Raw genomic sequence first — 22,842 nt, forward strand, 5'->3', positions numbered from 1 at the left:
AGCAAGAACTAACCTATTCCCAGTCCTGCAGCACCAGCCTGGCAGTGCCACGGCTCCGTCTTTCCCTGCAGCTGGTCCTTGCCACAGAGGTGGAATGCAGTGCCCTGGGGAAGGTTGGCACTGCCAGCTGCCCTGGCTGCCCCTGAGCCTGTGGCGGTGGTGAGGCAAAGGTCCCGGCAGCCAGCTTGCCATGCTGGAGCACCTTGCCCAAGGATTGCCGGTGCCAAGCTCTGCCCGTGTGCCCCTCCGGAGAGGGCCGAGCCGCTGCTGCCTGGTGGGTTTGGCAGCGAAGAGTGGAGCACACCTTCTTTCCCAAGGGCTGGCAGCCCCGAGGCGCTGAACAGCACCACGGTAAGGATGAGCTCCCTGCCAGCTTTTGGGGTACATCTGGTGAAGGTGCTGGGGTCCTCTGCCACCCGTGGGAATTGATGGGTCCCCATGTGCCCCCACTGCCAAGATCTCAGGCATGCTGCACCCCAGATCTGACCTCCAGCCAGGCAGGGCCATGAGCTTGGGGAGTGGGTGCCTGCAGTGCCCCCAGCATGGCCCTCCCTACCCTGCTGCCCACATCCCACCGGGGAGGAACCCCGGGGAGGCCGGGACGGGTGGCAGTGCCAGCTCCACACCAGCCTCTTGTGCCGTGGGAAGAGGGAGCAACGTGTCCCACAGGGAGCTGTACCCACCATCACCCCACGCCAGCCTTTACCCCCTACCTCCACTCACCGGCTGCCGCCGGGCACCGCCCTCAGCTGGGAAACCTGTGGGCAAACCCCACGGGTGGAAGGGACCCCGCTTCAGGGCAGAGCCCCCCGGCCTGGGTCCCCCTGCTCGGTGCCGGGCGCTGCCGGCGGAGGCGGAGCGCGGCCGGTCCCTCCCCCGGGTAGTGCCCCGGGCCCGCCCCGTACGGCCGTGGAGGAGCCGCCGCCGCCTCGGGCACCGGCACCGGCACCGGCACGGCGGGGAGCGGCGGCACCATGGCCTCCGAGAGCGAGGGGCAGCGGGCGCTGGAGTACGAGCAGACTCTGGTGAGTGCCGCCGGCCCCGGGCACCGCGGGGCACCGGGGGGCAGCGGGTACCGGGGGTGCGTGGCGGCACGCCGGGAGAAGATGGGCGGTTTGGGGCTGCTGCCCTGCTCGGGGCGGCAGTGCCGATAAGCTCTGCGGTGCCCGGTTTGAGGTACTGTCTCGGGGTTGTGGTTGGGCAAGGCACCGGGGCAGGGGGACCACCTCACAGCTCCCCAGACGTCAGAGGAGCCCACCTGAGCCCCCATACACAGGACAGGTCTTTCTCACACACGTTACCCCCTTTCCCCAAAACCCCTCATCACTCTGGGGGTGATGCCCACCCTGTGGGGACACCCATAGGGCACCTCCCGGGCACCCTTTACCCCCTGCACTGTACGTGGCTCCAGCCCTCTGTTCTCAAGATAGCGTATCTCCCCCACCTGCAACCTTAGCCCCATGTTTACGACTCCATCCCCTCTGAGGCCTCCCTGCTGGCACCCGGGTGCCTGGCTGTCCTGGGGGCATCCTCCCTCCCTGTCGTGCACACAGCTCCTCTGCTGTCCACAGCCCTCAGACAACCTGGGCAAAGGTGCTTCTTTCTGGCCCCAGCTTGGGAAAGTGCCGGTAGCAGCTCAGCAAACGGGTACTTTGCCCTGGCAAGGGCCTTCAGCCGGGCAGGTGGAGAGGTGGGCAGGGAAGAGGGGGCCTGAGCTGCTACCAGGCACCCCTGCCCATGGCTGCCCAAGTTTGCTGAGAGCCTAAGTGGGTTTCTGAGAGTGGGGCCAGCCACCCTGAGGCTTGCCCACCCAGAACATGGGCACGGGACAGTATTGGGGAGCTACTGCACCAGGCACCCTCTGCATCGGCTTTCCAAGCGCCCAAAACCCTTGTCTGGGGATCCCTCTCAGTGCCTACCCCAAGCCACCCCGTCCCCGTCAGGTGCAGAGCATTGACTGGCCATGGGAGCCCTGGCTCTGCCCAGCTTCTCTGTGATCTTATCAGCCCCATGGTGCCTCCCCAACAAGGTTGAGCCAGGGAGCAGCGAAGGGCATGAACAGGGGTGCGTGGTGCTGTCCAATGTGAGATGTGGAGGACCCTCTTTCCCCTCTAGCACCAGTTTCTCCCCCTCGGTGCTGTGTTCGCGGTGGGTGGGCAGAGATGCCGTCCCAGCCGGGCACTGCAGGGCGGAGAACCCTGTGGGCACGCGGGAGGGGAGAGGCACGCCGGGCTGGCATCGGGGCAGCCTTGCACGGTGCCAGCAGACTTTGCCCTCCCTTCCTCCGGGCGGAGTAGCACCCATGCCCTGGGTGCCCCAGGGTGCCCATCCCCATGGCCTCCCCATGGCCTCTGCGCCACAGCGAGGCTTGGGAAACTGCCTGGGACTCGTGGGTGAGACCAGGTGCAGGCTCCCGTCCTGCAGTGTCATGCCTGGCTTTTGGGAGCCACCTGGGCACATGCTGGGCAGGAGGGGTGCCCAGCCCCCCCAGTGCATTTGAGCCACCACTAACTCATGCCAGCACCTGCCAGGAGGGTCAGGATCCACCCAGAGCCTGACACAGGCTGGCCTGAGCCTGATGGCCCTGGGGACAGCCCTGGGGACAATTCTCGCTGCCCCTGCCCACAACCAGGACATCATAGCTGGGCTGCGGGGCTGTGCTCAGCCTTCCCCACCCCACATACTTAGCCCCTCAGATTTCACCAGGCGTGGGCTGCCATGGCCACGGTGCCACTGGGGGCTGGCACAGCCCCAGCCTTAAAGGTCTCCCCAGGCCAGAGTGTCCCTCTGGGGAGCTCATGCTGGATGGGTGCCTGTGAGAACCCCTGGCTGTACCAAGGATGCTGGTGGGTGTGCCAGCCCCAGTGTCCCCCACATGCCATGCTGGTGTGACGGGGAGCAAAGGGCCCCCAGTGGGGAGATTAGTCTGACAAACTGCCCTTGTTTGCTGCAGAGCTGCTCAGAGCGATTAGAGCCCAGCTAAGACAGGCAGCGTGATCCCCCCCCCAGCCTCTGCCTGCACACTGGCAGCCTGGGGGACCCCCTGCCCCTCCTGTCTTGAAATAAACCCCCAGATCACAGTTTTGGGGTCTCCAGCTGTGTGGAGGTGGGCACCGCTGTCAGGCAACTCGGTGCTATGGGACAGGGTGGCACGGGGACACGGCAGCGCCAGATCCCAGTGCCTGCCACAGGCACAGCGTCACCCAGGCGCAGCAGGCACCTTGGGCTGACAGTGCCCAGGGGGCTGTGGCACAGCCGGCGCCCACAGCACAACAACCCGGGACCGACATAGCAGCCTTGGCCCATACCCATGTCCCCGGGTGCCCCCCGCCAGCCCCCCCCTAGTGCCCGTTCCCTGCCTGCCCGGCACTGTGATTGTTCAGCTGCTTCGCGGCGGAGGCTGGAGTCCCGGAGATGTTTGTGTTTCAAAAGGCCTTTGTGGAAAAATAACCCGAGCGGGAGGAGGAGGAAGGAGAGATCCCACCGCCGTCTTTCTCCGAGGCCCCACAGCCACGCCAGAGCTGGGGGCACAGCGGCTGTGCCTGCCCAGCATGGGACACCCCAGGGGTCCCATGTCCTGCCTGCGAGGCCACAGCACGGGGCAGAGGGGTGGCATAGGGTGACAGGTGGCAGCCTTTTGCTTGCATCTCTGCTGTTGCAAGTGGGGTTGGCTGCAAACTGGGGGCATAGGAGGAGAAAAATTTCCCCCCGCTGGACTAGGCTGGACCCCCTGGGGTTGGGCGTCCCACCAGGTGTCCCAGCACTGGGCGGGCAGCATGTTGGTCCCTGGCATGGCCCCAGGACACGGGCACCAAGCCGATTCAGGGGTCACTCAGCCTGGGGGTGCCGTGGTCCCAGCCAGCGCTGGCCATGGGGCGGCAGCAGGGCCGGGGGAGGTGGACACTTGGCAGAGGGACAGTACTCCTTGGGGTGCCGTCCCGTCTTGTCTTCCAGAGGAAACAAGCTTTGTTCGAAGGGAGCCTTTGAAAGCCAGGACCCGTGCGGGGCCAGGGTCCTCCTCTGGCAGCTGATGCTGGATCTGCCCCCCATGAGGTGGTGGTGCTGGCATCTCTGCCTGGCTCGTGCCTTCCCCCCAGAAGATTTACCCCCAGGAGATGCTGAGCAGAAGCATTGGGGGGAAATCTGTGATAGGAGAGGATCAGCTACGGAAATGAATGTGTCCCCCGCCATCCCCACCTTCCTCCCCACCCTCCGTCCCGCTGCTGAGCACAACCTGGGTATTAGGCAGCAGAGAATCCACCCAGCGCCGCTCTGACTGCTTTCTGCTCCCTGCCAAAGGGACCTGGGCAGGAGCGATGCCCTGTGAGAAATGCACCTTCACACTGTCCCCACAGGGAGCTGGCACATGCCAGCAGGCCAGAGGTTGTGAACAGGACCCAGGCGTCCGGGATGGTCACTGCTGCCGGCAGCTGAGGCTAGGCTGCCCACGTGCCAAGCGTGATGCCCACCCATGGTGTCACCCCTCTAACAAACACCGGCACGGGCCATGCTGGGGAGGGAGGAGGAGGGTGGCTGTGCCCCGGTTGGGCAGCCACGTGCTGGGCTGGCACAGCACGGCGGGTGGGCATACCGTTGGCATGGGGCTCACGTCGCCCCGATGTGGGAGCCTGGCAGGGTCCCTGTGGGCCTGAAGCCTCCCTTTGTGCCGGGCCAACCTCTGGCACTTGGCATTCAGGTCATGCCGAGGGGAGCGAGGCGGAAACCAAGCAACCAAGTCCTTGGCAGTGCCCACAAGCACAGGACAAATGCCCCTGGCTCAGCAGGGAGGATGGGCACAAAGAGCTCTTGGCTGGCATGGGGGTCACTGCCAGGGCCAGCCCCCACCAGGGCCAGGCCACGTGCCACAGCCACGCAGGAGGCACCTGAGGAGAAGGGAATGCCCCCTACATAAGCACAGAGTCCCTTGCATCCCTTTGCTCCCCAAAGCCTCTCCTCACAGCCTAGGGACCACCCCATGCCTCATGCTGTGCCCCCCTCTCTGTGGGGCTGGGGTCCTGCCCCCCACTGCCCTCCTGCCTCCATGCTGCCAGCTGAGTCCGGTTAACTCGTGTCACGTGTGCCGTGCCAAGTCTGCCTCCCAGGGGACATCCAGCCCTGCTTTTAATGATGCCAGCACAACCCCAGTACCAGCCCTCAGAGAGTCTCCTGGCCAGGCTGGCCATGTTCCCATCACCGGAGGCCCTTCCCCACCCTCCACCAGCCCAGCCCAGTGCTCGGGGCACCTGGGCAGGGCCGGGGACTGGTACTGGCGGTGCCGACTGCCTGTGCTGGGTATGTGGGTGAAACAATCATCATCAGTCCCAAAGCACCTTATCTGCCTGGCCCCTTCCCACACCCCTGTGGGTGTCCGGGGACTGCAAAGGCACCACCACCCCTTCCCCTAAGGGTGCCATGGCCACCTGTCACCTCGCCTGGCACCTCCTGGTGCTGGGAAGCCACATCACTGTGCCCGCTGCTTCTTTGCCTCAGTTTCCTCACTTGAGTGTGGGAGCCAGGCTGCCAGCATCCCATTATGCCCTTGTCCCCTCCTTCTCCCCCAGATGTATGGGCGCTACACGCAGGACTTGGGCACCTTTGCCAAGGACGAGGCCGCCCGGTTGCGGCTGCAGCAGGCACAGGGGGAGGGGGACACCCTCTGGCCCCGCCGCCCGTCTGAGCTGCCGGAGTACACCAAGGGCCGCTGTGCCCCTTGCCGTGGTAAGGGCCACTGGGGAAGGGGACATGGTGGGGACACTGGTGGGCACAGCCCCACGGCAGCATGTGGTCTGGGCACAGCTGCCCACCCTGCCGCGGTGACAGTGGGTAGAGTTTCTCTGGCTGTCATGGGACACCGGCGCCGAGGACAATGCCACCTGCCCGCCGGGCAGCGGGGACACAATGACCCAAAATAGCCAGGCACACTGCAGGGACGGGGGGGCACCTGTCCCCTCTGCCTGGGGCCATGCCGGGGGGCTGTGCTGGCAGGAGGTGCGTGTCCAGCGACGCCGTGTGCTCCTGTGTACAGCCGGAGCCTGCTGATGGCCGCAGTGTGGCTGTGACGGCTCAGCACAGTCGTGCCGGCAGTGTGGGGTTGGTGCTTCTGGTTGTGAGCACTTGTGTCCCTGCCAGTCTGGCCCTGCCACCGCGGTGTGCCCATCCCCAGGGCACCCAACCCTAAGCCTGCCCTTGTGCCCGCAGTCTGTGCCTTGCAGTGCAGGCGGTTCCTCATCTCCAAGGTGGGCGAAGACTGGATCTTCCTCATCCTCCTGGGGCTGGTCATGGCGCTGGTCAGCTGGGCCATGGACTTCGCCATCGCCACCTGCCTCCAAGGTGAGTGGACACTGCGGAGGTCCTGGGGCCATGGTGAGGCATGGGGTAGCAACGTCACAGGGCCATGCCATGCCCCTTGCCACCTACGACCCACCTGGCTGGCTGTGCCCACAGCTCAGAAGTGGATGTATGGGGGTCTGGACACCAACGTGCTGCTGCAGTACCTGGCCTGGGTCACCTACCCAACCGTGCTCATCACCTTCTCAGCTGGCTTCACGCAGATCCTCGCCCCCCAGGCCGTGGGTAGGGCACCAGAGGGGGCTGCTTGCACCCTAAGAGGGTGCCCCCTTCTTGGGGCTGTGGGTGTCCTCTTGGGCTATGGAGTTGGGGGTCCTGAAGTTCTTTCAAGGGCTATGAGCTGTTCTTTAGAGGGTCTTCTGCAAGCTATGATGTGGATAACCCCTCTGGGCTATAAGGTTGGGGGTCCTGGGGATCTACCTAGGGCTATAGCCTAGTCTTCAGAGGGTCTCCTGGGGTCTGTGGAGTGGATGTCCTCTTGGGATATGGGTCTGGGGTCTCAGAGGTCTTCCTAGGACCACGAGCTGGCCTTCAGAGAGTCTCCTGAGGGCTATGGGATTGGGGTCCCTGCAGGGCTATGGGTTGAGCTGTCCCTATGTGGCCATGGGGCTGTTCCTGCTGACTGTACTGTGGGGAGAGGTATCTCTGGGGTCTCCCTGTGGCAGTGTGGTGTGGCAGAGTGCCAAGGATCCCCCCCAGAACTATGGGGTAAGAGTTCCCCAGTGTCCCCCCTACACAGCCATGGGTCAGGGCTGTCCTTGCGATGCCAGGCTCGGGGATCCCTGAGATGAAGACCATCCTGCGGGGTGTCGTGCTGAAGGAGTACCTCACCTTCAAGACCTTTGTGGCCAAGGTGATTGGGCTGACATGTGCCCTGGGCAGCGGCATGCCCCTGGGCAAGGAGGTGAGGATCATGCCTAAGACAGGACGGGCAGGGGGCTGGCAGGGGAGGGGGATGGCACCATCCTCGGTCCGCCCGCTGTCCCCACAGGGTCCCTTCGTCCACATCGCCAGCATGTGCGCAGCCCTGCTTAGCCGCTTTCTCTCCCTCTTCGGGGGCATCTACGAGGTGAGCAGGGTAGGCTGGCCCAGGGTGGCTGTGCCTGTGCCCCCCAGCAGGGTTGACAGCAGTTGAGGCAGGGGGGTCCAAACTTCATTCGCCCCGTCTTGTCTGCAGAATGAGGCGAGGAAGATCGAAATGCTGGCGGCTGCCTGCGCTGTCGGTGTCGGCTGCTGCTTCGCCGCCCCCATCGGAGGTAGGGTCACCCCGAGCCCCCCCACCCCCACTCATCGGGGTCCACCCGGCGAGGGGAGCAGGACCCCAGGATGGCTGGCACAGGAGAGGGCACAGGGAGGAGGGAAGGGGGAATGAACAAGCACCATCCTCCCCAAGGTGTAACATCCTCTCTGCTCTGTCCTCTCCCCTGCCACCCTGCGCTCCAGGGAGCTCCCCGCTCCGGCCCCGCTGACCCTGCCCGTAGGTTGGTGATGTGTCTAACCCTTTCCTTGCACTCTGCCTGGTGCGCTGCCCCGTCCGTCTGTACGTCTATCTGTGTGTACCCCCCATCCCAGTGCCACCCACCACAGCTCTGCTTGTGTCCTCGCACTACCCTCTTGCTCGCACCAACTGCTCTTCCAGCCAGGGACCGGCCATACGCTTTGCCAGGGAAGCCCTTGAACCACCCCACAGCGTGTCCGTGGGGCTGGCCAGACCCCCGTGGGCCGTGCACGAGTGTGGGGTCGGGGTGGGAAGCATGCCAGGCACCGCGGGCCTGCCTGGGTTTCGCCGCCTCCCTCGTGCGCTTCCCCTCGGTGCCAGGCGTCCTCTTCAGCATTGAGGTCACCTCCACCTTCTTCGCCGTCCGCAACTACTGGCGTGGCTTCTTTGCTGCCACCTTCAGCGCCTTCATCTTCCGTGTCCTGGCCGTCTGGAACAAGGATGAAGGTACCTCCAGCAGGGTGGGGGGCACGGGGGTCCCCCCACACAGCCCTGCTGACCCCTGCCACCCCCTCAGAGACAATCACAGCACTGTTCAAGACCCGTTTCCGCCTTGACTTCCCCTTCGACCTGCAGGAGCTGCCCGCCTTTGCTGTCATCGGGTGAGTGCAGCCGCCCTGGCACCCGTCTTGTGGTCCTGGAGTGGCAGTGGTAGTGCTGGTGGTGCTGGTGTTGGCAGTGGCAGTGGTGGTGCTGGGTGCTCACCCCTTGCCTCTGCCCAGGATCGCCAGTGGCTTTGGGGGTGCACTCTTCGTCTACCTCAACCGCAAGATCGTGCAGTTCATGCGCCGCCAGAAGACCATCAACCGCTTCCTCATGAAGAAGTAGGTGCCTGCCGATCCCTGGCACTGGGGTGGTGGAGCCAGGATTGCACCGACATCACCTCCCACCCATGCTACCCTGCCAGGCGTCTGCTCTTCCCTGCCCTGGTGACACTGCTCATCTCCACACTGACCTTCCCACCCGGCTTCGGACAGTTTATGGCTGGCCAGGTACCTGCCATGGGGTGGCACACCAGTTCCCCACCTGAGGCCACCACCGGCCCTGGCTGAACCCTGTCCCTTGCCAGCTCACCCAGAAGGACACCTTGGTGACACTCTTTGACAACCAGACGTGGGCCAAGCAGGAGCTCGGCGACGAGTTTGAATACTTGGGCATCTTGGAGGCCTGGTGCCACCCCCGCTCCAACGTCTTTGTCACCCTTGTCATCTTCATCATCATGAAGGTGGGTGCCTCCAGCCCTGGCATGCCACCAGGACACTCTGAGGAGGGCCTCTGGGTTGCCACCAGGGTAGTTTCCAGCAAGATGGCACTGAGAGGCACTGGGTGGCTGCTCTCAGAGACCACCAAGGTGTTGGCTGGGCGCTGCTGACATGCCGTGAATGGGATCTTGGCCAGGAGCCACCAAGGTGCCAGCAGGAGGTGCTGGCCAGGTGCCACCAGAGAGGTTCTGGTTGGGTGCTCCCAAGTGCCAGCAGGGTGGTGCTGGGCAGGTGCCACCAGGGAGGTGCTGGTAGGGTGCTCCTGGGTGGATAGGGGCTGCCCCATGGCACAGCACAGTGCCCATGTGCTGTCCCATGGCAGCCAGCTGTGAGACACAGCTGGGGCAGGAGCAGAGCTGGGCCAGGAGGGAGACTAGTGGCTGCCTGTGTCCCCTGTGCAGTTCTGGATGTCAGCGCTGGCCACCACCATCCCAGTGCCCTGTGGAGCCTTCATGCCTGTCTTTGTCATCGGTAAGAGCCCGCACCCCACATGGTCACAGCAGGAGGAGAGACCTGCCTGCCAACCCATGCAGGGGCACCCTTCAGTGTCCGCAGGTATCCCTTAACTGGCAGGGAAAGGGCAGAGGAGGGGTGCATGGCTGGGTGCCAGAAAAGCCCCCGTGCCCGCTCCCAGCCTCTCTTTGCGGGCAGGCGCAGCCTTTGGGCGGCTGGTGGGGGAGAGCATGGCAGCCTGGTTCCCCGATGGCATCCACACCGACAGCAACACCTACCGCATCGTGCCGGGGGGCTATGCCGTGGTGGGTAAGTACTGGGCCAGCATGGGAACACCACGGTGGCATCACTTGGAGGTGGTCCAAGGGAGCGGGTGGGTTCCCCAGGGCTGAGGTGTTATCCCCAGAGACTGGGCATGATCTCACCGTTGAGGATGTCCCCAGGAGGTCCCAAAGGCTCAGAGTGTGACAGATGGGTTGAGGACCCAGCCCCGTAAGCAGCACCTGACAGCAGCCCCCGTGTCTCCTGGGGTCGGGCACAGGGGCAGCCGCGCTGTCAGGTGCTGTCACCCACACCGTGTCCACGGCCGTCATCGTCTTTGAGCTGACGGGGCAGATCTCGCACATCCTGCCTGTCATGATTGCCGTCATTCTGGCCAACACGGTGGCCCAGAGCCTCCAACCCTCCCTCTACGACAGCATCATCCGCATCAAGAAGCTGCCCTATCTCCCTGAGCTGGGCTGGGGTCACCACGAGTGAGTGTGTGTCCCCTGCCCTGTCCCCAAGCCCCTCAGGAGGCACAAGGGGCCAGCATCACCCTGAGCCCACCATTACCCGCCCTGGGCAGCAAATACAATGTGCGGGTGGAGGACATCATGGTGCGGGACATTCGCTACGTCTCCCTCAACTGCAAGTACCGGGACCTGCAGCATGTCCTGCAAAGCACCAAGATGAAGAACCTGCCACTGGTGGAGTCAGCTGGTGAGATGAGAGCAGGGGGTTGTGCCGGTGCCTGCCCAGGCTGTGGGAGCACCGGGATGGGGATGGAGAAGGGGCTGTCGGGAACCAACATGGCCCCTCGCTGCTGCTGGCAGAGTCCATGATCCTGCTGGGCTCCATCGAGCGGGCGCAGGTGGGGGCCCTGCTCAGCCAACAGCTCAGCACCCAGCGCCGGCTCCAGGCCCTGCGGCAGAAGGCGCTGGCTGAGGACGAGAACCGGCTCTCTGATGCCGGCATTCGCTTCCAGGTGAGGGGGCAGCCCTCCTGGGAGAAGGGAAGGGATGCCCAGCCAGAGTGCCCCCCCACCCCCATGTCCCTACCACCCTGTCCCCCCACAGATCAGCACAGAGGCCTCCTCGGGTACCCCTGCCCGCATGACCCCTCGCAAGCCCCTGAAGCCGGCACTGAAGCGGGTGCCCAGCAGTCTGGTCGAGCCACCCCCGGGTGAGTCTGTGCCTGCCCCCCCTGGCCTCCACCCGCACTCCCATGCTGACCCCCCCTCCCTGCCCACAGCCGACACCGGCATCGCCCTCAGGAGCCTCTTCTGTGCCAACACCGCTGCAGAGCCCACCGAGGTGAGTGCCCACCCCTGCCAATCGCTGGCTGGACCTTTCAACTCACTGTCATCCTTTCCCATCACTCCCATCCCTTTTCATCTCTTCTCATTCCTGCCCACCCCTTCTCATTCCTGCCCATCGTTTTCCATCCCTGCCTATCCCTTCCTACATTTTCCTACTCCTGCCCACCTCTGCCCATTCTCACCCCATCCCTTTCCATCTCTGCCCATCCCTACTTCTCCCTTCCCTACCCATGCCTACTCATCCCTGCCTTTCCCTGTTCATCCCTGCCCACCCCTACTCATCGCCACCCATCACTTTCCACCCCTTCTCATCCCTGCCCATCCCTTCCCACCTCTTTCTAGTCCCATCCCATCCCATCCCTACATGTCCCTTCCCTGCCCGTCCCTGCCTGTGGCACCACCCACCATGCCCTAACGCTGCTGTCTCTCCGCCCGGTGCCAGGCGCAGGGCATGGCCTATCGCAAGGCCAAACACGTCCGTATTTCCATCACGGTAAGCTGCAGCCAGTCACAGGCTTGGCACAGCTTCTCTCAACCAATCGGAGCCCAGCATGGATTCTCTGAACCAATCAGGGGCCTGGCAAGATTCTGCTTGGCCAATCATATTTGGTGTGTGTCTGTGCAGCCAATCTCAGACCGCCCAGATTCTGCTCAGCCAATCATAGTGTGTGTCTTTCCAATCCCATACCTTAATGGCCAATCATAGTGTGACCCAGCGCCTCTCGGCTAGTCACAGCCATGAGATTTGCCTCACTTTGCTCAGCCAATCATGGCACAGTCTGCATTCTCTCTACCAATCACAAGCCTGGCGTGTCCTACCTTGACCAATCGTGGTGTGACCTATGTCCTCTTAACCAATTGTGTGTGTGTCCTGCCCACAACCTACCCACGGTGCTGCCCACACCCTACCCAGTCTCTGCTGCCTGCACCCTGCCTGCAGCCTGCCTGCAGATGGCATGCAGGTGTGCTGCCTGCTGCCCTGTCGGGCCGCTCACACTGACCTCTTTTGCAGGAGGACATGTTTCTGGGTGATAAGATGACCCCGGAGGAGGTGAGAGGGTGGGCAGTGGCAGACAGGACGCCCCTGCCCAGGACATCCCAAGGGGGTGCTGAGGCATGAGGTGGGCAGGGAGTGGAGGGATGACGCCGATGTCCCCATAACACTGGGTGCAGGGAGGGCAGGGATGGCCTTGGCTGACACCCTGGGGGCTGTGCCCCCTCACCCTGCCCCACGGTGTGTGTTTACCCTCCAGATCCTGGAGTGGGAGGAGCAACAGCTGGACCAGCCGGTGGACTTCAGCAGCGCCAAGATTGACCCTGCACCATTCCAGCTGGTGGAGCACACCTCACTGCACAAGGTGAACCCACACCCTTCCAGACCCTCCCCAGAACCCCCAGACCTCCAACTCAGTCCCCTCTTCCTGCAGACCCACACTGTCTTCTCACTGCTGGGCCTGGACCATGCGTACGTCACCAGCATCGGGCGCCTGGTGGGCATGGTGTCCCTCAAGGAGGTGAGCGGGGCCGACGGTGGAGCTGGAGGGACACAGGGTGGAGGGCACCTCGAGCCACCTGCTCACAGGTTTGGGGTGCCTGCAGCTGCGCAAGGCCATCGAGGGCTCGCTGACAGCCAAGGGGGTGAAGGTGCGCCCACCGCTCGCCAGCTTCCGCGACAGCATTGCCAGCATCAGCGAGCCCGACACCACCGCCCTACGTCAGCTCTGGGACCGCCACCAGCACCACCCCATGCCCCGCGAGGCCGGACCTGGGGGTGACGGTGAGGAAGATGCCCCCAAAGACCAGGAAGACAGGGTACCCCCCGTGTCCCCAGGTGTCACAGGGGCTCCCAGCAGATGTTGGGAGATGCCTACAGGCTTGGCATAGGGGTGGGCACCCTCAATCCAGTGCCGCTGCCCCCACCCTTTGCTGGGGGCTGGCAAGGTACCCTCCAGCCTGCCCATACCCCTCAACTCCCTGCCCGCTTTTGGGGCTTCCCAGTTCACTACCTCTGCCCCCCAGCATGGCCACTGCTCTCACTCTCCCCCCAACAGGCACCCAAATGTCCCTGCTTGGGGTGGCATTTGGGGCAGAGGGTCATTGGGTCAGGGTGCCCATGGGGACACAGGTGGGTACTGTTTCCCTCCCAAGCACCTCATGGCTGGGAAGTAGGGTGCTGCTGCCTCTCCACTGTGTGCCCCACCCCTGTGTAAATACAGAGATTTTTATATTAATTTAATAAAATGACTTTATAAACAGAGCCAGGGTGCTGAGGGGCTGCAGGTGGGGAGGGGACACAGCCAGCAGGCAGCGGCTGAGCCTCGCCGTGGCAGCAGAGTTGGCATTGCTTGGGGCAAGAAGCCTTTTTTACCCAGAGCCGGCTCACAGCGTGGCCTCGCTGCGGTACCGCGGCTGCGGGGGCTCGCCAGGGCGGGTGCCGGTGCGGCGGCGGGCGGTGATGATCAGCGTCCCGGCCTCGGTGAGGGCACAGCTCACCGACAGTGGGTCCGTGTCCTCGGGCAGCTGGCACTTGTGGGTGAAGGTGTCGCAGATGGTGCCATCCTCAGCCACCTGCAGGGGGGCAGCACCAGTGTGGTGGCGCACAGCTACACACGGCACAATCCCAGTTACCCCAGTGCTAGTGATGGGCCAGTTCCCAGTCCCCCACCTGGCTCCAGCAAGGAGCTCAACAGGGCAATTCCCAGTTACCCAGAACTGCAGGGGAGATTCCCAGTTACTGCATTGTCAGCAGAGAGCAGCTCCTACTTGTCTCTGCCCTGGGCATGGGGAAATTTCCAGTCACCCCAGTGCCAGTGGAAACTATTCCTGATTGCCCCCACCAGCAGAGAATGCAATGGGGCAGGAATTTGCAGTTACCCTATTGCCAGCGGGGACCATTCCCAGTTATTGCCCTGCAGGAGAGGGTTCTGTGGGGCAGGATCCCTATTGCCCCGTGGCTGGGGTGGGGGTATGCTGTCCCCAGGCATGCCTCACCTTCTCAGCCTGGATGGTGACGTGGCAGTTGGAGGTGGTCACCACGATGTCGGGGGGCTCGAACTGGCTGACATCAGCCACTACCTGGTAGGTGTCACCCTGGGCACGCACCCAGGTGCCCAGGCTGCAGGAGCATATGGCACCCGGGGAACCTGTGGGCATTGGGGGTTTGCAGGGCACAGGGTCGTAGGGGCACAGTGCCCAGGGGCTGGGGCACTGGGGTGTGTGAGAGAGGCTGGTGACACTGAGGAGGGCATGGGGTTAGCAGGTGGCATTGAGGGGGTCTGGGGACAGCAGGGGAATGGTGCAGGAGGCTGAGGACACACAGGGAAGGGCCAGGAAAGTCTGTGGGGAGTCAGTTATTGTGAGAGGGCTGGGATTACTGAGAGTATACAAGAAAGTGGGGGTGGGGGGTAACAGGGGACACTGAGGGATCAGGGGTACAGGGTAGCTGAGGACATAAGGACTGGCAAGAAGGTCTGGTAGGGGGCAGGAGGGATATGGAGGGGTCTGGGGGCACCAGGAAGCTCAGAAGGGTCTGAGAAGGGGGCAGCTGGGGGCACAGAGGGCCTGGGGGCAGCAGGGAGAGTGGGGTTACGGGGAATGGTAAGGGGCTGGGAGGGGCGGATGCAGGACAGTCCAGAGAGCCATGGGGCAACCGGGGCTCCCCCCAGCCTCCCCACTCTGTTCTGGGCGGGTGCCTGGGTGTTCCCAGGCACAGGGCAGCTGGAGAACCCTTCCTGGGACAGCAGTGACCCCCCCCAACCACACATCCCCGGTACCTGGGTACCCAAAGGCATCATGTGCCCGGGTGCCGAAGGGGCTGTGCCGCCGATCACCCTCGAAGCGGGGCTCCCCGTGCCCCTGGCTGTAGGTGTGGAACGCGGAGGCTGAGCCCAGTGAGGCCATGGCGTCCACCACCCGCACCCCCCACAAAGCCCTGGCCACAGGGAAGGGGCCGGCCGCCTGCCACCACCACCACAGCCAGATGCCCATAATTAGGCACCCTGGCCCCAGGAATGTGAGATAAGGGCTGTCACTGTCACCTTGTGGGGCCGCAGGGAGGGGAGGCATGGTACTGCCACCACCGGGCCTGACAGCCCCCCCGGCCTCTCAGGGACGAGGTGCCCCCCCCATCTGCAAGAAGTGGTGCCCAGCACAGCGCTCGCACGATGGACTTTATTGGAGACCTGGCGGGATGGAGGAGGGGGTGCCAAGGTGCAGGTACCCCACGGGTACCACTGCAGTGGGGTGGGGGGCTCAGGCAGCTCCCACAAGTGTGCACACACACACACACACACACACAGAGGTGTGCACACACAGACGCATGCAGAGCAAAGACCCCCCCCGACCCGCCAGCCCTCTGCAGACACCCCGTTCCCCCCCAGTGCTGTGGGGAGTATCCACTGTCCCTGGAAAGCGGTGGGGAGTGGCGGGGGTGGCAGGGAGACCTTTGGGTTGGCGTCAGGCCTGCTGGCCCCTGCACCGCCTCACAGCTTGGCCATGCAGGAAGTGGGGCGGGGGGGCGGGCAGGGCAGCCCCATGCCGGGCACCCCACAGCACGGCGGTGGAAGGGGTGCTGTGCCCGGCAGAGGTTGCTGGGAGGCGCAGGTGTGCAGGGGCACAGCGGGTGCTTGGCGCACCCTGGGGTGCAAGGAGCAGCATGCAGTGGGCAAGCGGCCCCACAAGATCACATGCCATGCAGGAAAGGGGTGGGGCGTGGGGGTGCAAGCGTTGGCAAAAACTGGCATTTCTCCCCCAAACAGCGTGCCTGGACCCCCAACATGGCCCTGGGGGATCCCCGAGTTGGGGTGCCACCCCCGGCCAGGACGGGGTGGCAGGTTGCCCTTCATGTAGGCACTTGGTTCCCTGCTAGGAATGAGTGACTCAGGGACATCGGTCCTGGGACCTGCTGCCTTCCCCCTCTCTCCACCCTGTGTTGCCCCACGACAGACTTGGGGGGCCCTAGCTGGGCTGAGCCCCCTATTGCAGGGCTGGCTTGGGGGTGCTGTCACTGGTGGCCCAAAGCCCCCAGCCTGGGGGCCCTTGCCCACCTGACCTCCCCCCACAACCTTCCCATACTGGTCCCACACACATACAAAATTATAGAAAGCCCTGGCAACGCAGCACATCTGTGATCCGCACCCCCGCCCCCCAGCGCCCCACAGCACCCTCCACTGGCCCCATCCCCGAGGCAACAGTTCACAGTATAAAACTCGGTCCGATAAAAGCCGCCTGGGGAGAGAAAAGAAAAGGCCCCTTGCTCCCAATTCCCGCCCCCGCTGTCCTGAGCCAAGGGTGCTGGGCATGGCCGGATGCTCGAGAGGTTTAGCCATGCCAAGGGCGAAGCCCGTGCCCAAAAAGGGACTCCGGGATGGTCTTGGGGGGAACATGCGAACAACCAGCCCCACTGATTCAGTCCCATCAGTTTTGGTGGGCATCGGGGCGGGGTTGTAACCCCCGAAGCCCTTTCCCCCTCTCATGCAAAATATCCAGGAGGGTAACGATATGGCCAAGCGGGGCCAGGGCATAGCGGGGCACACTGGCCGGGGGGCTGCAGTGGACCCCCAGCCCTCCCCTGTGCCCAGCTAGCGAGGGGGGGGGCGGCAGCAGGGCCCATCCCCTGCCCAGCACGGGGTCTGGCCGGGGGGCGGCGGCGGGGGGAGCTGGACCCCCGCCGAAGAGGCAGGGCACCCCAGGGGGGCATCAGGGCTCTTCGACTTCCTCCTCCTCCTCCAGCGATGCCACCCCAGAGGAGGCGACGTCGGAGACTTTCCGGTGGAGCGGGAAGTCCTTGCTCAGCACCACCTCGTCCTCAGCGGGCGAGAGGCAGGCTTCGGCGTAGGACACGGCGTAGAGGGAGTCCTGGCACCGGAGCCGTGCCAAGCCCCGCAAGGCACTTTGGCTGGCTGGGGGGGGCAGCTTGGGCAGCAGCAGGTCCTCACCCCCCAGGGAGCCCAGCAGTTTGGCAGTGAGTTCGGAGGGGGACACCATCTCCAGGCTGCAGAGGCTGGAGCAGAGGGTCTCTGGGGAGAGGGTGTGCGAGGAGTCGCTCTCGGGCTCGCAGGAGCTGTGCCGCACGCCCAGCTGGCACAGGTGGCCCTGCAGCAGGTCCCGCAGCAGCGCGCTGGTGGGCACCGCGCTGGGCAGATCTGTGGGGAGCCGGAATGCCTGGGGTCAGGCTCGGCCTGATGGCACCAGGGCTGCCAGCCGCCCCACACTCTGTGCCCCGTAGGATGAGAGCAGTGGGATGGGAGGAGCCCCTTTGCCCACAAATCGCCGTGTGCGTGGCATTGGTGATCACCAAAGGAGAAGCAAAATAAGCCGTGGCACCAGGCATGGTGCTGCATTGCAGGGCTTCTCAATCCCCCACACGGGCACTGCTTGCCATGGTGCCAGACAGGGCCACTGGCCTGTAAGGGGATGGCCAGGCTTGGGGAATGAGGCTGGGCATGGGGCATCCTGCTCCTTCAATGCGTGGCACCGGCAGTGGGACACTGACACGGGCAGCAGGACGCCAACACCAGGACCTTACCTGCCCAGAGGGTGCCCGCTTTCCCTGGCACTTACCAGTGGGCTGGGAGCTCTCTGTGGAGGGCATGAAGTCCTCATCATAGGACTCATCATTGGAATCATCCCCGTCCACCGAGGACCAGGCCCGCAGCTTGGCCTCGGCGATGGCAAACTGCTCAGCCACACCTGGTATGGGACAGGCAAGGGTCACACACACACCAGGAGGTTCCCCCACGTTCCCCCTGCACCAGCACCTCCATGCCCACAGTGCTGTGGCACCAGTGGATGGATGATGGCTGAACAGATGGATGATGGATGGGCACAACCTGCCCCACCAGCCCTGCCCGCGCGGTGCCCACCGGCAGCGAAGCGTGCCTCCTGCTCGCCCTCGCTCAGGTGGCAGTAGGAGTTGAAGGCGCTCTCCAGGGCCGTGGGTGGCTCCACTGGCTTGCACCAGCCCTTCCACTCAATGAGGTGGGCGACGCGGCCCTGCGCCATGGCTGTTGGCTTCGTCACATGCTCCTTCACCACCTGTGAGATGCCTGCGAGATGTGCCCCTGCGTCAGCAACCCCTGGGCACTCCGAGACCCCTCCATGAAGCCTGTGACCCTGGGACCCAGCACCTCCTGTCTCCAGCCCTTGGGTCCTGGCACCCCCATGCCCTCCTCTCGGGTGCCACCAAAGACACCTTGAGCCCCCCAAACTCCCATGGGTGACCCCAATGCCCTCCCCAAGAGTCCCAGCCCCCGCACCCATAGGAGACCCCTCCTTCCCCACATGACCCCCAGGCCCTCCCACACTCAGCGAGCAGTTACCATGCAGCGAGGAACGGGCCAGGGCTGTGATCTCCTGGATGGTCAGCGCGCGCCGCGACTTGGGCAGCATCTCGACAGTGTCCTCAACATTGACCTGCCAGAGCGGGCAGGGGTGTCACAGCCTCCGGCTACCCTGCCCATCCCCTGCCTGCTGCCTGCCACCACTGCCCCCAGGAAGTCCCGTGCCCTGGGAGTCCCACTCGGTGCCCACCCCACGGGGCTTGAGGGGGGTCTGTGCGCATATGTCACAAGCACACGCATGCAGAGGGATGGTCACAGCCACGACACGCAGGGCAGTGGGTACACGCACACCCATGCATGTGTGCGCGCTCCCATGCTGTCATTACACCCATACGCTGCTACTGCGTGGACATGCACTGCTCACTCTCACACCTGCACTCACACACGTGTCCACACGTGTGCACACAGAAATGTGTGCAGTGCATGCACCCTGCACGTGCCCGCTCATGTAACCAAGTGTAAACACAGACACACACACACACACTGACCAAAAACACACACATGCTCACTGCAGCTGGAGCCATCCTCACCGTGCACACATGTGCACCCACTGTGTACACGTGTGCTCACTGTGCAAACTCCGGAAGTGCATGTACTGTATACACACATGCACATGCACACACACATGCGTGTGCATGCCCTGTGCTTGTTGGTGTCACTGAGCATCCTCTCCAGCCCGTGCACTCTCACACACACACACACTTGCATGTGCAAGGTCACCACGGCCAGGCTCCCCAGCATGCACTCTGTGTAAGCACCCGCCGTGCCAGAACATCCCACTGCACGTCCCCCTTGCCTGTCCCAGCCACACCAGGCCCGGAGCCCAGGGCCACGGGGGAAGCGATGCAGGATTTGGAGGCACGCAACAAATTGCATTGCCATGGCAACGAGGCACCGTGGACTGATTTCTCCCAGGATACAGCCCGGCTCGCGGCTGACGTCAGAGCAGCCCTGGAGCTGGCTGCGAGCTGGCGGGGACAGACGGACAGCAGGGACAGACGGACAGCAGGGACAGAGGGGCAACAGAGCCCATCGCGCTCCCAGCGGTGGCCAGGGTGGGTGCCCCCCTGGCGGGGCAGGGCCGGGCTCGGCGGTACCTGGAGGAAATCCTGGCTGTCGAAGGAGGCCTGGCGCAGCAGGCGGGGCAGCGGGCGGGCGGCGCTCAGCGGTGACAGCGCTTTCACCTCCTTCCACTCCACGCACAGCGTCGTGTCCACGGCCACTGCAGGAAGAGCCAAGAGGCATCAGCAACTCTGTCCCACCAGCAGCCCCCCGAGCCCCCCACCCCAGGGCAGCAGCTTGTTGCCTGGTCTGAGACCAGACACAACTCATTGCAGGGCCGCTCCGGAGCAGCCGTGTGCTGCAGCACGGGTGACTCACACCTGGGCAACCCTTCCGCCTGTGTCAGCGGTAACGTGCGGCCCCAGCCTGGCACTGGGGACCGGGCACCCGTCCTGGCTTGGCGGCTGTTTCGGGAGGGGTGGGGGCAGCTGGACCAGGCTGGGGGAGGAACGGGCTGGGCCAGGTGCTGAGTGCATGGAGGGAGGCGGCACTGGGCCATGCTGCAGGGGGCTGGTGCTCCTCCACCGTCTCCAACACCCCCCTTCTGAGTTCCCCATCTCTGGGGCAGGAGAGAAAGGAGAAAAAAAGTGTATGGGGGATAAAAGCACCTACATGCATCCTCCACTCCAACAGTCTGACCTCCTGGTACCAGCACCCCAAACAGAGGGGTCCCTGCACCCTCAGGCAATGACTCTCAAGCACCAGGGCCAGAGAGGGTCCCTTGTCATTGTGGTCCCCAGGTCAGGCCAGCCCCCAAGGGGCCAGGTCAGGATGTCTCCGAGGACCCTCATACCCCCTGCACCAAGCTGGACCTGGCTGACATAAACCAGCCGTGAGATGGAATATGGAGGGGCAAACAGTGCTCCCCCGTCTGCGGGTAGCCCCTGGCTCCTGGAGAAGCTGCTGACAGCACTGGCCCCATCTTCAGCTGTGGGCAGAGGCACCCTGTGGTGATGCCCTGGCATTGGCACCCCTGGCCTGCTAGCAACAGCACTCCCAGGAACCCCTCGGCATGTCTGCAACACCCCCAGCTCTGTCCCAGCCCCCACCAGCCCCTAGTACACCCTCAGATCATGGTCACAGCTGCCATTGCTCCCCTCCCTCCTGCAGCTCCCCCAGGACATCTGCGGCACCCACACAACACCCTGTGGCACCCCACACCCTGCAGCACCGCCTCCCAGCCCCCATAGCCACTCCCATAGCCCTCAGACACCTCTATCCCTCTCAATAGCACCCCCATACCCTCCCAGGCCTCCAGCCAGCACCCTAGGACCATATTCCCTTCCCAGCCCGCTCCACACCCCACACCACTCCCCAGCTCCCCCAAAGCTGCACTCCAGCCCCTCCAATCCCCCTGCTCCCTACACATCCTCACCCCCTCATATCTCCTTGCACCCTGTGGGTCACCCAGCTGCCCCAGAGAAGCATTCTCAGGCCCCAAAACCTCTGTCCCCCCATAGACTCCATCCCCCTATATGTACTCACATCCCCCAGAGCCCTCGAGGTCCCTGGATTCCCCTCACCTCATCCTTAGGCACCCCAACCTTCCATGCCCCCCTCCCCACTTCCATACTGCCCTGTATCCCCAAGCCCACCTCTTAGCCTCCCAACCCCCATAAAACACACCATGCACAGCCACACCATCCCCTAAACCCTCAGCTCCCCCATAGCAGCCCCCCACTCCCCCATAGCAGCCCCCCACTCCCCCATATCAACCAGCCCCATAGCCAGCACCTCCATCGCATCACCCTCTTCCACCCCTTAGCAGCCTCCCCACAGCCCCCGCATCCCCCTAATCTCTGCATCCCCAAGCGCATGGGCTATAGGGGGATACCCTCCATACCCTAAGACCCCCGCCATGGGCCCCAGATTCCGTCCCCATCCCAGCCCGGCGCCGCTCACCCACCGATGGTGGTTTTGGAGCCGATGCAGCCCATGCTCCCGGGGGGGCCCCGGTGCGGACACTACCGCCGGCTCCGCGCCGCCCGCATCGCCCCCCGGCCGCATGGGCGGCCCCGGGCAGCGCCCGTGCCCCGCCGGTAGGTGCTGCCGGGCCGCACCGGGTCGGGCCCGCGGTACCGGAGCCCCGAGCGGTGCTTGTGCCGGGCCGGGGAGCAGCACGTCCAGAGACGTCACTGCTGGGGGAGGAAGAGGAGGGAAAGGGGGAGGTGGGAGGAGGGAGGGAGATGGGGAGGAAGAGGAGGAGGATGGGGAGACGGAAGGAGGAGGAAGGGCGGGAGGAAGGCTGGGGAAGAGAAGGACGAGGGGGATGAAGGATGAGGGAGAGGAAAGATGGGGAAAAAGGAGGCTGGGAGGAAGAGGAGATGAGGAGAGAAAGGAGAAGGGGAATGAAGGCAGCCGGGAAGGATGAAGGAAGAGGGGGGTTGAAGGAAGAGGAAGAGAGGGATGGAGGAAGAGGAGGGGGGCGCGGGTGGGAGGAGGAGGATGGACGAAGGAAGAGGAGGGGGCTGACGAAGAGGAGGAGGGGGACGAAGGCCGGGCACCGCGGAGAGCGCCGTGCCAGCACCGCGGACAGCGCCGCCCCGCCCGGCCCCGGGGCCTCCGGTGCCCCCGGCCCCGGTTTCCCCCCAGCAGGAACACGGCCCCTGGGCCCACGTGAGCCCTGGGGAACAAGAGGCAGGGACAGGGACCCTCCAGCAACACGGTCCCCCCACCCCAGGCATGCCCACAAAAGCCCCCCCTGGGCATGGGCTGGTGGTGCTAGAGAAGCCTGGGGGTCCCACCTTGCTGGTTTGGGGCAGGTGGGTGCAGGCTTTAGGACATCACGTCTGACAGCACCACAGCAACCTGCCCTGCAGGCGATCCAGGCCAAGGCCGATGGGTTAAACATGTAGCAAAAAACATCTGTTCATTCTGAAACCTAATGATGGCAATTAATGCAGCTGCATCTTTCGCCTGTCACAGAAGGGTAGTGTTAGGGTGCCACCCTCCCCCTTGGCAAGCAGGGTACTGGAGCAGCGCGAGGGCCTCCCTCTTTACTTACTCACTCCCGGGCAGGGGGAAGCTCCCGGTCCATTCCCCCTGCACAGGCCCTACTGGCCTTTCCCTGCCAACTGCTTCCCAGCACTGGCACTGCCAGGGATCAGCCTCTAATCTGGGGAACAGCCTCCGGTTAATTATTCTGTACCCTCTGGGCCATGGCCAGGGTGACTCAGCAAGAGGCAGCCCAACAGGGCAAAGACCAGTCCAGCCCCAAGGGGGGCCAGCCCCTCCTCACATCTGTTCTCAGCAAGGACACCCCCACAAGGGCCCGGAGCAGCTCAGCCTCCCCCTTACTAC

General features: G+C 64.3%; 3 protein-coding genes across 6 annotated transcripts; 1 reads left to right on the forward strand and 2 right to left on the reverse strand.

The window, feature by feature from the left end:
• The first annotated feature begins 879 nt into the window (after positions 1-879).
• On the forward strand, positions 880-13,395 carry CLCN2 (chloride voltage-gated channel 2). 4 transcript variants are annotated; one of them, XM_071812622.1, is made up of 24 exons: positions 904-1,025; positions 5,562-5,718; positions 6,199-6,330; positions 6,445-6,573; positions 7,119-7,252; positions 7,340-7,417; positions 7,526-7,604; positions 8,168-8,293; positions 8,364-8,448; positions 8,569-8,670; positions 8,754-8,838; positions 8,916-9,071; positions 9,510-9,579; positions 9,760-9,870; positions 10,103-10,316; positions 10,409-10,542; positions 10,656-10,807; positions 10,899-11,004; positions 11,074-11,135; positions 11,583-11,633; positions 12,153-12,191; positions 12,394-12,498; positions 12,568-12,654; positions 12,740-13,395. In XM_071812622.1, exons 1-24 carry the CDS (start codon positions 975-977, stop codon positions 13,022-13,024), a joined length of 2,730 nt encoding a protein of 909 aa, XP_071668723.1. In that variant the 5' UTR covers positions 904-974; the 3' UTR covers positions 13,025-13,395. The 4 variants fall into 4 exon arrangements, with proteins under 4 accessions (XP_071668722.1, XP_071668723.1, XP_071668719.1 ...); XM_071812621.1 differs by lacking the exon at positions 11,583-11,633 and having other exon boundaries at positions 880-1,025; XM_071812618.1 differs by lacking the exon at positions 11,583-11,633 and having other exon boundaries at positions 9,510-9,663.
• Positions 13,358-15,220, reverse strand: LOC136105215 (heat shock protein beta-7-like). The gene is made up of 3 exons (XM_065844856.2): positions 14,914-15,220; positions 14,132-14,283; positions 13,358-13,708 (listed from the first exon to the last, which is right to left on the reverse strand). The coding sequence occupies exons 1-3, from the start codon at positions 15,203-15,205 to the stop codon at positions 13,520-13,522; spliced, it is 633 nt and encodes a 210-aa protein (XP_065700928.2). The 5' UTR covers positions 15,206-15,220; the 3' UTR covers positions 13,358-13,519.
• Positions 15,221-15,296: 76 nt separating this feature from the next.
• On the reverse strand, positions 15,297-21,957 carry FAM131A (family with sequence similarity 131 member A). The gene is given in 7 exon segments (XM_065844820.2): positions 15,297-17,283; positions 17,702-17,830; positions 18,004-18,186; positions 18,460-18,553; positions 19,578-19,702; positions 21,449-21,492; positions 21,494-21,957. Coding segments are annotated over 7 exon segments (1,077 nt in total). The 5' UTR covers positions 21,550-21,957; the 3' UTR covers positions 15,297-16,837.
• Between the last annotated feature and the right edge of the window lie 885 nt (positions 21,958-22,842).

The sequence above is a fragment of the Patagioenas fasciata genome, chromosome 9 (assembly GCF_037038585.1).
Source record: "Patagioenas fasciata isolate bPatFas1 chromosome 9, bPatFas1.hap1, whole genome shotgun sequence".
Classification (NCBI taxonomy): domain Eukaryota; kingdom Metazoa; phylum Chordata; class Aves; order Columbiformes; family Columbidae; genus Patagioenas; species Patagioenas fasciata.